A 16811-nucleotide genomic window follows, 5' to 3' on the forward strand; every position below is an offset into this window, starting at 1 on the left:
GGCCAGGGTGTCGCACAGATGTCGACCTCCACGTTCATCGGTGTGACTCTTGCACCGCCCGGAAAGGGCCGACTAGATTCTCACATGCTCCCCTGCAGCAGTACCAGGTGGGGTCCCCAATGGAGCGTGTGGGCGTAGACATCCTAGGCCCCTTTCCAACAACCGACCGAGGAAACCGCTACGTTCTGGTAGCCATGGACTACTTCACCAAATGGCCAGAAGCATATGCGGTTCCTGACCAGAGTGCTGCTACCACCGCCGAGCACCTGGTCAACGAGATGTTCTGTCGCTTCGGTGCACCTGAAGAGCTCCACAGCGACCAGGGACGGAACTTTGAGGCTCGAGTGTTCGCTGAGGTCTGTCGTCGGCTGGGCATAAAAAAGACCCGGACAATACCCCTGCATCCCCAGTGACGGGCTTGTTGAACGTTTCAACCGCACCCTGGCCATCCAGCTTGCTATCCTAACCAGCCAAAAGCAGCAAGATTGGGATCAACACCTGCCGATAATCCTGTGGGCATACCAGGCAGCAGTCCAGGAATCCACCAAATGCACCCCGGCAGCTCTCATGTTTGGACACAAGCTCCGTACTCCTGTGGATTTGGTCTTTGGGCCACCCTCGGAGCCAGAGGTTGGGGGCGAGGCCGGTCTAAGCTACATTTACGACCTTAGAGAGCGACTCCGTGTGGCGCACGAGCTGACCAGACAGGCCCTGTCAGACGCTGGGTCACGACAGAAGCGGGTGTACGACTCTCCCTGCAAGGGAGAAGACTGACACCGGGACACAGGTGTGGGTCTACAGGCCATTCCCCCAAACTCATGAGCCAGTGAGTTAGACCCTGCACCGTGCTGGAGAAACTGTCGGACATTTTGTACAGGGTGCGGCTGGTCAAAAGAAATCGGGTGGTGGTGCTCCACCGTGACCGGCTTGCCCCCTACCGACCCATGGCCCCATCTGGGGGGGGATCAGAGCCAGGGGATCCGCCTCGGGTCCCCATTCCACCTCCCAGACCCACCGAGGATACTCCAAAACCGGCTAAGCGACAGCGACGGCTCCCCCAACACCTGAGAGACTTTGTTATGGACATATAGGTTGCTGGGGACAGCTAACCACCTAGGTGGGGGCAATGTAGCGTCGGGATAGTAACGGTTCTTCCCAGAATGCCTAGAGGTTGTTCAAATGTTCATAGTAGGCACCATAAGTGACATGAGTTTGACATTAATGTAAATTACCTGTGATTTGTGTGTGAATGTTAACGGCATGTCCTTGAGCCAAATAAAGAGCCAGTCCTGGAGCTGTGCGGTGCATGGAACCCAGGACCTGAGATAAGAAAGAGTTCATCTCTCTGCCTTGTCTCTCGGCTGCATAATCCCTGACTCGTCACAATATGATGACCTGATAACAGGAATACTGCACATTAAATCACGTTTGTGGAAACACTGTAAATGTAACCTGAACAATCAGGTGTGATGAAAACGGAAGATCTCCTGCCGTTCCTTTAAATGATCAGTGATATAGTGTTTGATCCTTCCCAGACCAGCAGGAACCAGCGGGGGTCCCGTGTGTTCCCAGGACACACCAGGAGGAGGTTTAATGAGCCGAGACGCAGCCTCACTTACGATCTTCCTCTCGTTGAACTCTCCGCTGCTGTAGGTCGTGGCCATGATGGAGCTGCACACCTCTAGGTACCAGGGCCGATTCCCGTTCTCCGTGGTGCTGGAGATGGAGATGGTGTAGATGCTGCTGGTGTAACCGTCACATGAACAGTGGTCTCCCTGCCGGCCGCCGTTACCCGACGCCCACACGAAGATGGAGCCGAGGCCACGGCGGCCCTGTTGGACATGAACACACTGTTCTGCTGCGGTTCCACTCACACACATCCGTGTTCACACACATTCACTTTTTTCTTCACAACCTTCCTGATGCCTTGCTCAAAGGCCTGCTTGGCGAGGGGCCCGGGGCCATCCACCGTCTTGCCGTCGTCCTTTGGCCCCCAGCTGGCGCTGTAGATGTGGATGTAGTCGGGTCGGACGCCCAGCGACTTGGCCTCCACCAGATCAGTCACATCGCCGTCCAGCATCCGAATCCCTGTTTCCAAGGCAATGTCAGGCTCAGTGCATCGTGTCTACATGTGTTACAGTGTTACAGTTCAGTTGTGCAACGTAAAGAAGATCTTCTGTTCGTAAAGTGATTCTTTATTAAGATAAAGACAAGTCTAATTATATTAATTTAACAAGCAAGCAATTCACTGCTGTCAAACCTGGACAGCAAAGCTGCTCTCCAGTCCTCAGAATGTTTATCTTAAACCAGGATACTTTGTAAATTAATGAACATAATTATACAAAATATCATCGTAGATTAAATACTATAATATTATACAACTGTCGAAATGCATCAACCAATAACATATCAGCACTCAGATGTGAGTAAGATTTTTTTTTTACCAAAGAAAAAATCCCAACTCAGAAAACATCGGTGAACATTAGAATCTTCATAAAGTGGGTTTTTAAGAAGTTTCTTTCTCGGAATGGTTGGTGAACGAGGCCCAATTTTATCAGGCTGAAACCTTCATCGCAGTCACTTTACGTCACAGTGTTACCATGACAACATTTCTTCTGCTGATATCTGACCACAAACCAAAGAACTGAGTGAATTAATTTTGGCCTGATGTTGATACTAAATAAAAAATCATCAACAAAGTTATTTCATATTCACCAATATGACTCACTGTCTTCATCACAGTTCATCTCACATTAAATTTAGTGTCAGTCCATGTTGTGAATATTGAAACTTCCCAAAGGATCTAGAGCAGGGGTGTCAAACGGATCCGGCCCGCCAGGGGGTACTGACAGGTGGTCCTGACACCCCTGATCAAGAAGATAAATCCGGTGAGGAGCATCGATGTCTTTGGTGGTGTGAAGGAAAAGCTCCGTCGGGCTACAACAGTCCTGAAGTGTTGGAGGAAGAAGAGGACAGAGTACCTCCGATGTGAGCGTTGTAGGCGATCCCCACGATGCAGTGCGAGTTGTTGGCTGCTGCTGCGACTTCACCTGCACACCGAGTCCCATGTCTGCAGGAGGAGACACAGAGGACACCTGACATACAGCTGGGACCTGATTCAGAGACACGTCTGAGGACACAAAATCATTCAAACACACCATCATGGGTGTATAAGGGATGGACAGGAGGAGTACAGGGCAGTAGTGGAGGACTTTGTGGAGTGGGCGGGAATAAATCACCTCCTTCTGAACGTGGCCAAGACCAGAGAGATGGTGGTCGACTTCAGGAGGAAGACGACGGCTCCACAACCACTGAGAGTTCTGGGAGAGGAGGTGGACATGGTGGAGGAGTACAAGTACCTGGTGTCTCCATGACAACAGACTGAACTGGAAGACCAACATCAACGCTGTCTACAAGAAGGTGATGAGTCGACTCTTTTTCTTGAGGAAACTTCGATCCTTCAATGTGTGCAGAGAGATGTTGGAGATGTTCTTCCATCTGTTGTGGCCAGTGAACTGTACTTCTAGTAGTGTGCTGGGGGGGAGAGGTAGAAGAGGGGGGCAGCATTGGAGCTGCTGACACCAACAGACTTAACAAACTGGTGAAGAAGGCCGGCTCCATCATTGGCTGCAAACTGGACAGTCTGGAAAAGGTGGTGGAGAGGAGGACGCTGAACAAACTATTATCCATATTGGATAATCCTGACCACCCTCTCCACCTGCTGCAGGGACAGAGGAGGACATTCTCCTAAAGACTCCTCCAGCTGCTGTCACAAGGACAGATACAGGAGATCATTCAAGATACAGGAGATCATTCCTGATACAGGAGATCATTCCAGATACAGGAGATCATTCCAGATACAGGAGATCGATCCATCCATCCATCCATCCATCCATCCATCCATCCATCCATCCATCCATCCATCCATCCGTGGCAATAAAGTGATAGGATGGACTCCACTCCGGCTGCATCACGATGAACCTTTAACCTCCTTTATAAAGTCAACACACAAAAGAACATGACGACTGTCACTCTACATGAATAAAAGCACGTCAGGAATAGTCGGGACATCAAATGCAGCTTTAAAAACCACAATCTGCGATTAGTTCTCATAAAACTGGATTTAACTGACAAAAGATTTACAACATTTTACTGGCTGACTTCTTTGTATGTTGTAAATAGAAAACAAACTCTGATTTTAATGCCTGAAACATACTAATAGGAAGTTGGAAGAGAGCCATGTTTACATCATCCTTCTTTTTCATGACACTGTCGAGCTTAGGATATTAATTAATGCAGTTTTGATGCACAGATTATTTATTTTATTGCATTTTACAAAACGCTCCGATTTGTAATGAAGGATTTGTGTTTCCGTGGTCACACCGAGGTGACGTCTGTGCCTCTGCTGGTTTTCTACATGTAAGGTCATGTTTGGTGAAGTCAGAAGTCATTTGAAACCCTGAGAAGGACTCACTGCTGTGCTGAAAACAGAAAAAGATTGTCACCTCCAGTTTTATGGTTTTTAAAATGAGGATGTCATTTTTGTTGAGGCTCAACACAAACAAACAGTTCCGATGCCTTTAATATGACCTGATTATCACCAACGACATCATAACTCTATCTGCCAATAACAGATTATGTCAGCAGGAAACACTTCAGTGTCCTCCTGACAGATGGAATGGAAGCTGTCAGCAGAACTATGTGGATTTATTGTCTTTCTTTTACTGAGTTTAAATGATTAAAGTTTGCATCACAAACTCAGATCTGCCTGAGGAAAGGTGAACGTCCTGCTGCCATGTGGAGCAGCTGGACTGTTAATGTGACACAAGCAGCACAACCTGGACCAAACATGACCCGTTGGAGGTGGTGTGTGTGTGTGGGGGGGGGGGGGGGTGGACCTTGGATGCTAACAGACTGAATCCAAACTGAAAGCAGTGAACACTTCTCTGTCCCAGTGAGTCTCAGACTGCCAGAGGTCTTTATGTTGACGGGTATTTCTTTCCTTAAAGCTTTTCACAAACTATTTCCAGATTTCTTCAAGGCAGCTCTGATTCAAACACACACTTCAGCAATAATCATATCAACAACTCAACGCAGCTTCCTGTGTTATTTATATAAAATGTCCACCAACAAATACAGAGGAGCAGCAAACAAACAAACAAACACACAAACAAGTCTCCACTTTGGGGGAAAAGTCCAAAGAAAAAAATGCTCCAACCACAGAAATGTGATCCTTAAAACATCCGTTGGTTCATTCTGAACACACAAAGCTGCCCTCTGAACGAGAATAAAAGTATTATATGTAAATATGATATGTAATCATCTTATGTGTTACGTACAGCCAGTTATCAGCATTTCATAGTGCTGCGTTGGTTTGTCCACAAACAAAGTGTGTTTGACTGTTTAAAAAACATTGTTCTGTCACTTTAAGAGGAGATTAAACAAGCGTCAGTACTTCTGGATCATCTTCAGAATGTCTATCAGAACCTGTCCTGCAGTACAGGACTGAGATATAGTAAACAAACAAAGATGTGATAAACAAACAGAGATGTGATAAACAAACAGAGATGTGATAAACAAACAGAGACAAAGGGACGGGGTTGTAATAAAGGGACGGGGTTGTAATAAGACACAGGTGGTTTTTCTTTCTCACCTGTTTTCCCCGCGGGGGTCAAAGCGTGGCGTCGGGTCATGGTCGTTCCCGTTTACATCGTAACTGGCAAGATGGTCCTACGAGAAGGAAACAGAGGAAACATGAGTGAAGTGAACCAACATGGGAGGCAGTGAACAGAGGTCCCTCCCCCTCTGCTTTCTGTTGGGGGTTAAAGGACAACAACACGTTACACATGAAGTAACATGTCTCAGGATGTGTTTTATTTCTGAACTATTTCTTTATATCTATATTATTATATATTTATAAACATTGGTACTTGCGTACCGTGCTGTGAACAGATCAGGTCCAGTGTACATCCAGGACATGGTCCAACCTTACACCCCAGCCCGCTCACTTCGCTCCTCCTCCTCCTCCTTGTTGCTTGTTGTTGCTCCTCACTGAGTTAAACACTCTACAAAACCACGACTGTTTTCTGTCCTCCTCCTAAATGGTAGAATGAGCTCCACCAACATCAGGACAGCAGAAACTCTGAACATCTTCCACCACAAACTAAAAACACACCTCCTCCTCCTTCACCTTGAACAGTAGAACTTTAGTATCTTAAAATAGAACTTACTGATAGAACTTTGTAGTTTGGCTTTCTGGAAGAAATTATATTTTCTTGATTCTTGTTGTTCTGGTTTTGTACCCTCATGGTTGAAATGAACTTATTGTAAGTAGCTTTGGATTAAAGAGTCAGATAAATGAAATGTAATGAAATGAAATGAAATGTAATGTCATTTAATGTAATGAAATGTAATGAAATGAAATTAAATGTAATGTCATTTAATGTAATGTAATTTAATGTAATGAAATGTAATGAAATGAAATGTAATTAAATGTAATGTCATTTAATGTAATGTAATTTAATATAATTTAACGTAACGTAACGAAACGTAAAATAACGTAACGTAACGTAACGTAACGTAACGTAACGAAACGAAACGTAATGTAACGTAACGAAACGTAGTGGAGCGTAACGAAACGTGACGTGACGACACGTAACGTAAAGTAACAAAGCGTAGCGTAACGTAACGTAACGAAACGTAACGAAGCGTAGCGTAGCGTAACGAAACGTAACGTAACGAAACGTAGCGTAGCGTAACGAAACGTAACGTAACGTAACGAAACGTAGTGTAGCGTAACAAAACGTAACGTAACGTAACGAAACGTAACGACACGTAACGTAACAAAGCGTAGCGTAGTTTAATGTAACGCAACGTAACGAAACGTAGCGTAGCGTAACGAAACGTAACGTAACGTAACGAAATGTAGCGTAGCGTAACGAAACGTAACGTAACGAAACGTAACGACACGTAACGTAATGTAACAAAGCGTAGCGTAGTGTAATGTAACGTAACGAAACGTAGCGTAACGTAACGTAACAAAACGTAACGGAATGAAACGTAGTGTAGCGTAACGAAACGTAACTTAACGTAACGAAACAACGAAACGTAACGAAGCGTAACGAAACATAGCGTAGCGTAACGAAACGTGACAAAGCGTAGCGTAGTGTAACATAACGTAACGAAACGTAATGTAACAAAGCGTAGCGTAACGTAGCGTAACGTAGCATAGCAGAACGTAACGTAACGGGACGAAACGTAACGAAACGAAACGTAACGTAGTGTAGCGTAGTGTAACGTAACGTAGCGTAGCGTAACGTAACGTAGCGTAGCGTAACGTAACGTAACGAAGCGTAGCGGAACGTAGGGGAACGAAATGTAACGTAACGAAACGTAACGTAACGTAACGAAACGTAAAGAAACGTAACGAAACATAGCGGAACATAGCGTAACGAAATGTAGCGTAACGAAACGTAACGAAACGTAGCGTAGTGTAGCGTAACGTAACGTAACGTAACGAAACATAGCGGAACATAGCGTAACGAAATGTAGCGTAATGAAACGTAACGAAACGTAGCGTAGTGTAGCGTAACGTAACGTAACGTAACGAAGCGTAGCGGAACGTAGGGGAACGAAATGTAACGAAACGTAACGAAACGTAACGTAACGAAACGTAACGAAACGTAGCGTAGCGTAACGAAACGTAACGTAACGTAACGTAACGTAGCGTAGCGTAGTGTAACGTAACGTAACGAAGCGTAGCAGAACGTAGAGGAACGAAACGAAACGAAACGTAACGTAGCGTAGTGTAACGTAACGTAACGTAACGTAACGTAACATAGCGTAGCGTAGTGTAACGTAACGTAACGAAGCGTAGCAGAACGTAACGAAACGTAACGTAACTTAACGTAACGTAACGTAACGAAACATAGCGTAGCGTAACGTAACGTAACGTAACGTAACGAAACGTAACGAAACGTAGCGGAACATAGCGTAACGAAATGTAGCGTAACGAAACGTAGCATAGCGTAACGAAACGTAATGTAACGAAACGTAACGTAACGTAACGAAACATAGCGTAGCGTAACGTAACGTAACGTAACGAAACGTAAAGAAACGTAACGAAACGTAGCGGAACGTAGCATAGCGTAACGAAACGTAATGTAACATAACGTAACGTAACGAAACGTAATGTAACATAACGTAACGTAACGAAACGTAAAGAAAAGTAACGAAACGTAGCGGAACATAGCGTAACGAAACGTAGCGTAACGAAACGTAGCATAGCGTAACGAAACGTAATGTAACATAACGTAACGTAACGAAACGTAAAGAAAAGTAACAAAACGTAGCGGAACATAGCGTAACGTAACGAAACGTAACGAAACGTAGCATAGCGTAACGAAACGTAATGTAACATAACGTAACGTAACGAAACGTAAAGAAAAGTAACGAAACGTAGCGGAACATAGCGTAACGTAACGAAACGTAACGAAACGTAGCATAGCGTAACGAAACGTAATGTAACATAACGTAACGTAACGAAACGTAAAGAAAAGTAACGAAACGTAACGAAACGTAGCGTAACGAAACGTAACAAAACGTAACGAAACGTAACGTAGCGTAGCGTAATGAAACGTAACGTAACGTAACGAAACGTAACGTAACGTAACGTAGCGTAGCGTAATGAAACGTAACGTAACGTAACGAAACGTAACGCAACAAAACGAAACGTAGCGTAACGAAACGTAGCGTAACGAAACATAACGTAACGTAACTTAACGTAACGAAACGTAGCGTAACGAAACGTAATGTAACGAAACGAAACGTAGCGTAACGTAACGTAACGTAACGTAGCGTAATGAAACGTAACGTAACGTAACGAAACGTAACGTAACAAAACGAAACGTAGCGTAGCGTAACGAAACATAACGTAACGTAACTTAACGTAACGAAACGTAGCGTAACGAAACGTAACAAAGCGTAGCGTAGTGTAACGTATTGTAACTTAACGAAACGTAATGTAACAAAGCGTAGCGTAACTTAGCGTAGCGTAACGTAGCATAACAAAACGAAACGAAACGAAACGTAACGTAACGTAACGTAACGAAACGTAGCGTAGCGTAAAGAAACGTAACGTAACGTAACGAAACGTAGTGTAGCATAATGAAACGGAACGGAACGGAACGGAACGAAACGTAACGACACGTAACGTAACGTAACAAAGCGTAGCGTAGTGTAATGTAACGTAACGAAACGTTACATTACGTAACGAAACGTAATGTAACAAAGCGTAGCGTAACGTAGCATAGCAGAACGGAACGTAACGGGACGAAACGTAACGTAGCGTAGCGTAGTGTAATGTAACGTAACGAAACGTAGCGTAGCGTAACGAAACGTGACAAAGCGTAGCGTAGTGTAACATAACGTAACGAAACGTTACATTACGTAACAAAACGTAATGTAACAAAGCGTAGCGTAACGTAGCATAGCAGAACGGAACGTAACGGGACGAAACGTAACGTAGCGTAGCGTAGTGTAACGTAACGTAACGAAACGTAACGTAACTTAACGTAACGAAACGTAACGTAACGAAACGTAACGACACGTAGCGTAACGAAACGTAACGTAACGTAACATAAAGAAACGTAACGAAACGTAGCGTAACATAGCGTAACGAAATGTAGCGTAACAAAACGCAACGCAACGTAACGTAACGTAACGTAACGTAACGTAGCAGAACGTAGGGTAACGAAACGAAACGTAACGAAATGTAACGTAACGTAACGAAACGAAACGTAACGTAACTTAATGTAACGAAACGTAAAGAAACGTAACGAAACGTAGCGGAACGTAGCGTAGCGTAGCGTAACGAAACGTAACGTAACGAAACGAAACGTAGCGTAACGTAACGAAACGTAACGAAACGTAGCGTAGCGTAATGAAACGTAACGTAACGTAAAGAAACGTAGCGTAACGAAACAAAACGTAGCGTAACGTAACGAAACGAAACGTAGCGTAACGTAACGAAACGTAACGAAACGTAGCGTAACGTAACGAAACGTAACGAAACGTAACGTAACTTAATGTAACGAAACGTAAAGAAACGTAGCGTAACGAAACAAAACGTAGCGTAACGTAACGAAACGTAACGAAACGTAGCGTAGCGTAACGAAACGTAACGTAACGAAACGAAACGTAGCATAGCGTAACGAAACGTAATGTAACATAACGTAACGTAACGAAACGTAAAGAAAAGTAACGAAACGTAGCGGAACATAGCGTAACGTAACGAAACGTAACGAAACGTAGCATAGCGTAACGAAACGTAATGTAACATAACGTAACGTAACGAAACGTAAAGAAAAGTAACGAAACGTAACGAAACGTAGCGTAACGAAACGTAACAAAACGTAACGAAACGTAACGTAGCGTAGCGTAATGAAACGTAACGTAACGTAACGAAACGTAACGTAACGTAACGTAGCGTAGCGTAATGAAACGTAACGTAACGTAACGAAACGTAACGCAACAAAACGAAACGTAGCGTAACGAAACGTAGCGTAACGAAACATAACGTAACGTAACTTAACGTAACGAAACGTAGCGTAACGAAACGTAATGTAACGAAACGAAACGTAGCGTAACGTAACGTAACGTAACGTAGCGTAATGAAACGTAACGTAACGTAACGAAACGTAACGTAACAAAACGAAACGTAGCGTAGCGTAACGAAACATAACGTAACGTAACTTAACGTAACGAAACGTAGCGTAACGAAACGTAACAAAGCGTAGCGTAGTGTAACGTATTGTAACTTAACGAAACGTAATGTAACAAAGCGTAGCGTAACTTAGCGTAGCGTAACGTAGCATAACAAAACGAAACGAAACGAAACGTAACGTAACGTAACGTAACGAAACGTAGCGTAGCGTAAAGAAACGTAACGTAACGTAACGAAACGTAGTGTAGCATAATGAAACGGAACGGAACGGAACGGAACGGAACGAAACGTAACGACACGTAACGTAACGTAACAAAGCGTAGCGTAGTGTAATGTAACGTAACGAAACGTTACATTACGTAACGAAACGTAATGTAACAAAGCGTAGCGTAACGTAGCATAGCAGAACGGAACGTAACGGGACGAAACGTAACGTAGCGTAGCGTAGTGTAATGTAACGTAACGAAACGTAGCGTAGCGTAACGAAACGTGACAAAGCGTAGCGTAGTGTAACATAACGTAACGAAACGTTACATTACGTAACAAAACGTAATGTAACAAAGCGTAGCGTAACGTAGCATAGCAGAACGGAACGTAACGGGACGAAACGTAACGTAGCGTAGCGTAGTGTAACGTAACGTAACGAAACGTAACGTAACTTAACGTAACGAAACGTAACGTAACGAAACGTAACGACACGTAGCGTAACGAAACGTAACGTAACGTAACATAAAGAAACGTAACGAAACGTAGCGTAACATAGCGTAACGAAATGTAGCGTAACAAAACGCAACGCAACGTAACGTAACGTAACGTAACGTAACGTAGCAGAACGTAGGGTAACGAAACGAAACGTAACGAAATGTAACGTAACGTAACGAAACGAAACGTAACGTAACTTAATGTAACGAAACGTAAAGAAACGTAACGAAACGTAGCGGAACGTAGCGTAGCGTAGCGTAACGAAACGTAACGTAACGAAACGAAACGTAGCGTAACGTAACGAAACGTAACGAAACGTAGCGTAGCGTAATGAAACGTAACGTAACGTAAAGAAACGTAGCGTAACGAAACAAAACGTAGCGTAACGTAACGAAACGAAACGTAGCGTAACGTAACGAAACGTAACGAAACGTAGCGTAACGTAACGAAACGTAACGAAACGTAACGTAACTTAATGTAACGAAACGTAAAGAAACGTAGCGTAACGAAACAAAACGTAGCGTAACGTAACGAAACGTAACGAAACGTAGCGTAGCGTAACGAAACGTAACGTAACGAAACGAAACGTAGCGTAACGTAACGAAACGTAACGAAACGTAGCGTAGCGTAATGAAACGTAACGTAACGTAAAGAAACGCAACGAAACGTAGCGGAACATAGCGTAACGAAACGTAGCGTAACGAAACAAAACGTAGCGTAACATAACGAAACGTAACGAAACGTAACGAAACGTAGCGTAGCGTAACGAAACTTAATGTAACGAAACGAAACGTAGCGTAACGTAACGAAACGAAACGTAGCGTAATGAAACGTAACGTAACGTAACGAAACGTAACGAAACGTAGCGTAATGTAACGAAACGTAGCGTAACAAAACATAACGTAACTTAACGTAACGAAACGTAACAAAGCGTAGCGTAACTTAGCGTAGCGTAACGTAGCATAGCATAATGTAACGTAACGAAACGTAACGAAGCGTAACGAAACGTAACGAAGCGTAACATAATGTAACGTAACGAAACGTAATGTAACAAAGCGTAGCGTAACTTAGCGTAGCGTAACGTAGCATAGCGTAACGTAGCATAGCGTAACGTAATGAAACGTAACGAAGCGTAACGTAACGAAACGAAGCGTAACATAATGTAACGTAACGAAACGTAATGTAACAAAGCGTAGCGTAACTTAGCGTAGCGTAACGTAGCATAGCGTAACGTAATGAAACGTAACGAAGCGTAACGAAACGTAACGTAACGTAACAAAACGTAACGTAACTTAATGTAACGAAACGTAAAGAAACGTAACGAAACGTAGCGGAACATAGCGTAACGAAACGTAGCGTAACGAAACAAAACGTAGCGTAACATAACGAAACGTAACGAAACGTAACGAAACGTAGCGTAGCGTAACGAAACTTAACGTAACGAAACGAAACGTAGCGTAACGTAACGAAACGAAACGTAGCGTAGCGTAATGAAACGTAGCGTAACGTAACGAAACGAAACGAAACGTAGCGTAACGTAACGAAACGTAGCGTAACAAAACATAACGTAACGTAACGAAACGTAATGTAACAAAGCGTAGCGTAACTTAGCGTAGCGTAACGTAGCATAGCGTAACGTAATGAAACGTAACGAAGCGTAACGAAACGTAGCGTAACGAAACGTAACAAAGCGTAGCGTAGTGTAACGTAATGTAACGTAACGAAACGTAATGTAACAAAGCGTAGCGTAACGTAGCGTAGCGTAATGTAGCGTAACGTAGCATAGCGTAACATAGCATAGCAGAACGTAACGTAACGAAGTGTAACAAAACGTAACGTAACGTAGCGTAACGTAGCGTAACGAAACGTAACGTAACGTAACGAAACGTAACGTAGCGTAACGAAACGTGACAAAGCGTAGCGTAGCGTAACGTAGCATAGCAGAACGGAACGTAACGGGACGAAACATAACGTAGCGTAACGTAGCGTAACGAAACGTAATGTAACGTAACGAAGCGCAGCGTAACGAAACGTAACGTAACGTAACGTAACGTAACTTAACGTAACGAAACGTAACGAAGCATAACGAAACGTAGCGTAGCGTAACGAAACGTAACAAAGCGTAGCGTAGTGTAACGTAATGTAACGTAACGAAACGTAATGTAACAAAGCGTAGCGTAACGTAGCGTAGCGTAATGTAGCGTAACGTAGCATAGCGTAACATAGCATAGCAGAACGTAACGTAACGAAGTGTAATGAAACGTAACGAAACGTAACGTAACGTAGCGTAACGTAGCGTAACGTAGCGTAACGTAGCGTAACGTAACGTAACGTAACGAAACGTAGCGTAACGAAACGTAACAAAGCGTAGCGTAGTGTAACGTAATGTAACGTAACGAAACGTAATGTAACAAAGCGTAGCGTAACGTAGCGTAGCGTAATGTAGCGTAACGTAGCATAGCGTAACATAGCATAGCAGAACGTAACGTAACGAAGTGTAACAAAACGTAACGTAACGTAGCGTAACGTAGCGTAACGAAACATAACGTAACGTAACGTAACGAAACGTAACGTAGCGTAACGAAACGTGACAAAGCGTAGCGTAGCGTAACGTAGCATAGCAGAACGGAACGTAACGGGACGAAACATAACGTAGCGTAACGTAGCGTAACGAAACGTAATGTAACGTAACGAAGCGTAGCGTAACGAAACGTAACGTAACTTAACGTAACGAAACGTAACGAAGCATAACGAAACGTAGCGTAGCGTAACGAAACGTAACAAAGCGTAGCGTAGTGTAACGTAACGAAACGTAATGTAACAAAGCGTAGCGTAGTGTAACATAATGTAACGTAACGAAACGTAATGTAACAAAGCGTAGCGTAACGTAGCGTAGCGTAGCGTAATGTAGCGTAACGTAGCATAGCGTAACATAGCATAGCAGAACGTAATGTAACGAAGTGTAACGAAACGTAACGTAACTTAACGTAACGTAACGAAACGTAACGTAGCGTAACGAAACGTGACAAAGCGTAGCGTAGCGTAACGTAGCATAGCAGAACGGAACGTAACGGGACGAAACATAACGTAGCGTAACGAAACATAACATAACGTAACGAAGCGTAGCGTAACGAAACGTAACGTAACGTAACGAAGCGTAGCGTAACGAAACGTAACGTAACGTAACTTAACGTAACGAAACGTAACGAAACGAAGCATAACGAAACGTAGCGTAGCGTAACGAAACGTAACAAAGCGTAGCGTAGTGTAACGTAACGAAACGTAATGTAACAAAGCGTAGCGTAACGTAGCGTAGCGTAACGTAGCATAGCGTAACGTAGCATAGCAGAACGGAACATAACGTAACGAAGTGTAACGAAACGTAACGTAACGAAACGTAGCGTAACGAAACGTAACAAAGCGTAGCAGAACGTAGGGGAACGAAACGTAACGTAACGTAACGAAACGTAACGTAACTTAACGTAACGTAACGTAAAGTAGCGTAGCGTAGCGTAGCGTAACGAAACGTAACGTAACAAAGCGTAGCGTAGTGTAACATATCGTAACGAAACGTAACGTAACGTAACGAAGCGTAGCGGAACGTAACGTAATGAAACGTAACATAACGTAACGAAACGTAACGAAACGTAACGTAGCGTAGCGTAGAGGAACGAAACATAACGAAACGTAACGTAGCGTAGCGTAGTTTAACATAATGTAACGAAGCGTAGCGGAACGTAGAGGAACGAAACGTAACGTAACGTAGCGTAATGTAGCGTAACGTAGCATAGCGTAACATAGCATAGCAGAACGTAACGTAACGAAGTGTAACAAAACGTAACGTAACGTAGCGTAACGTAGCGTAACGAAACATAACGTAACGTAACGTAACGAAACGTAACGTAGTGTAACGAAACGTGACAAAGCGTAGCGTAGCGTAACGTAGCATAGCAGAACGGAACGTAACGGGACGAAACATAACGTAGCGTAACGTAGCGTAACGAAACGTAATGTAACGTAACGAAGCGTAGCGTAACGAAACGTAACGTAACTTAACGTAACGAAACGTAACGAAGCATAACGAAACGTAGCGTAGCGTAACGAAACGTAACAAAGCGTAGCGTAGTGTAACGTAACGAAACGTAATGTAACAAAGCGTAGCGTAGTGTAACATAATGTAACGTAACGAAACGTAATGTAACAAAGCGTAGCGTAACGTAGCGTAGCGTAGCGTAATGTAGCGTAACGTAGCATAGCGTAACATAGCATAGCAGAACGTAATGTAACGAAGTGTAACGAAACGTAACGTAACTTAACGTAACGTAACGAAACGTAACGTAGCGTAACGAAACGTGACAAAGCGTAGCGTAGCGTAACGTAGCATAGCAGAACGGAACGTAACGGGACGAAACATAACGTAGCGTAACGAAACATAACATAACGTAACGAAGCGTAGCGTAACGAAACGTAACGTAACGTAACGAAGCGTAGCGTAACGAAACGTAACGTAACGTAACTTAACGTAACGAAACGTAACGAAACGAAGCATAACGAAACGTAGCGTAGCGTAACGAAACGTAACAAAGCGTAGCGTAGTGTAACGTAACGAAACGTAATGTAACAAAGCGTAGCGTAACGTAGCGTAGCGTAACGTAGCATAGCGTAACGTAGCATAGCAGAACGGAACATAACGTAACGAAGTGTAACGAAACGTAACGTAACGAAACGTAGCGTAACGAAACGTAACAAAGCGTAGCAGAACGTAGGGGAACGAAACGTAACGTAACGTAACGAAACGTAACGTAACTTAACGTAACGTAACGTAAAGTAGCGTAGCGTAGCGTAGCGTAACGAAACGTAACGTAACAAAGCGTAGCGTAGTGTAACATATCGTAACGAAACGTAACGTAACGTAACGAAGCGTAGCGGAACGTAACGTAATGAAACGTAACATAACGTAACGAAACGTAACGAAACGTAACGTAGCGTAGCGTAGAGGAACGAAACATAACGAAACGTAACGTAGCGTAGCGTAGTTTAACATAATGTAACGAAGCGTAGCGGAACGTAGAGGAACGAAACGTAACGTAACGTAGCGTAATGTAGCGTAACGTAGCATAGCGTAACATAGCATAGCAGAACGTAACGTAACGAAGTGTAACAAAACGTAACGTAACGTAGCGTAACGTAGCGTAACGAAACATAACGTAACGTAACGTAACGAAACGTAACGTAGCGTAACGAAACGTGACAAAGCGTAGCGTAGCGTAACGTAGCATAGCAGAACGGAACGTAACGGGACGAAACATAACGTAGCGTAACGTAGCGTAACGAAACGTAATGTAACGTAACGAAGCGTAGCGTAACGAAACGTAACGTAACTTAA

The 16811-nt window shown here is 43.7% G+C and overlaps 1 protein-coding gene across 2 annotated transcripts in view; it reads right to left on the bottom strand.

Moving 5' to 3' along the window:
• Positions 1–16811, bottom strand: part of pcsk6 (proprotein convertase subtilisin/kexin type 6) — a 40082-nt gene that overhangs the window by 19577 nt on the left and 3694 nt on the right. For both annotated transcript variants that reach the window (XM_069177943.1, XM_069177942.1), the window contains exons 5-8: positions 5654–5730; positions 2982–3070; positions 1916–2088; positions 1620–1832 (exon numbers count right to left, since the gene is read on the bottom strand). In XM_069177943.1, the coding sequence (XP_069034044.1) occupies positions 1620–1832; positions 1916–2088; positions 2982–3070; positions 5654–5730 (552 nt within the window). The remainder of the gene's footprint in view (positions 1–1619; positions 1833–1915; positions 2089–2981; positions 3071–5653; positions 5731–16811) is intronic.

This window comes from Embiotoca jacksoni, unplaced genomic scaffold (assembly GCF_022577435.1).
Source record: "Embiotoca jacksoni isolate LCO1_2020_lvr unplaced genomic scaffold, fEmbJac1.0.p SCAF_79, whole genome shotgun sequence".
NCBI lineage: Eukaryota > Metazoa > Chordata > Actinopteri > Embiotocidae > Embiotoca > Embiotoca jacksoni.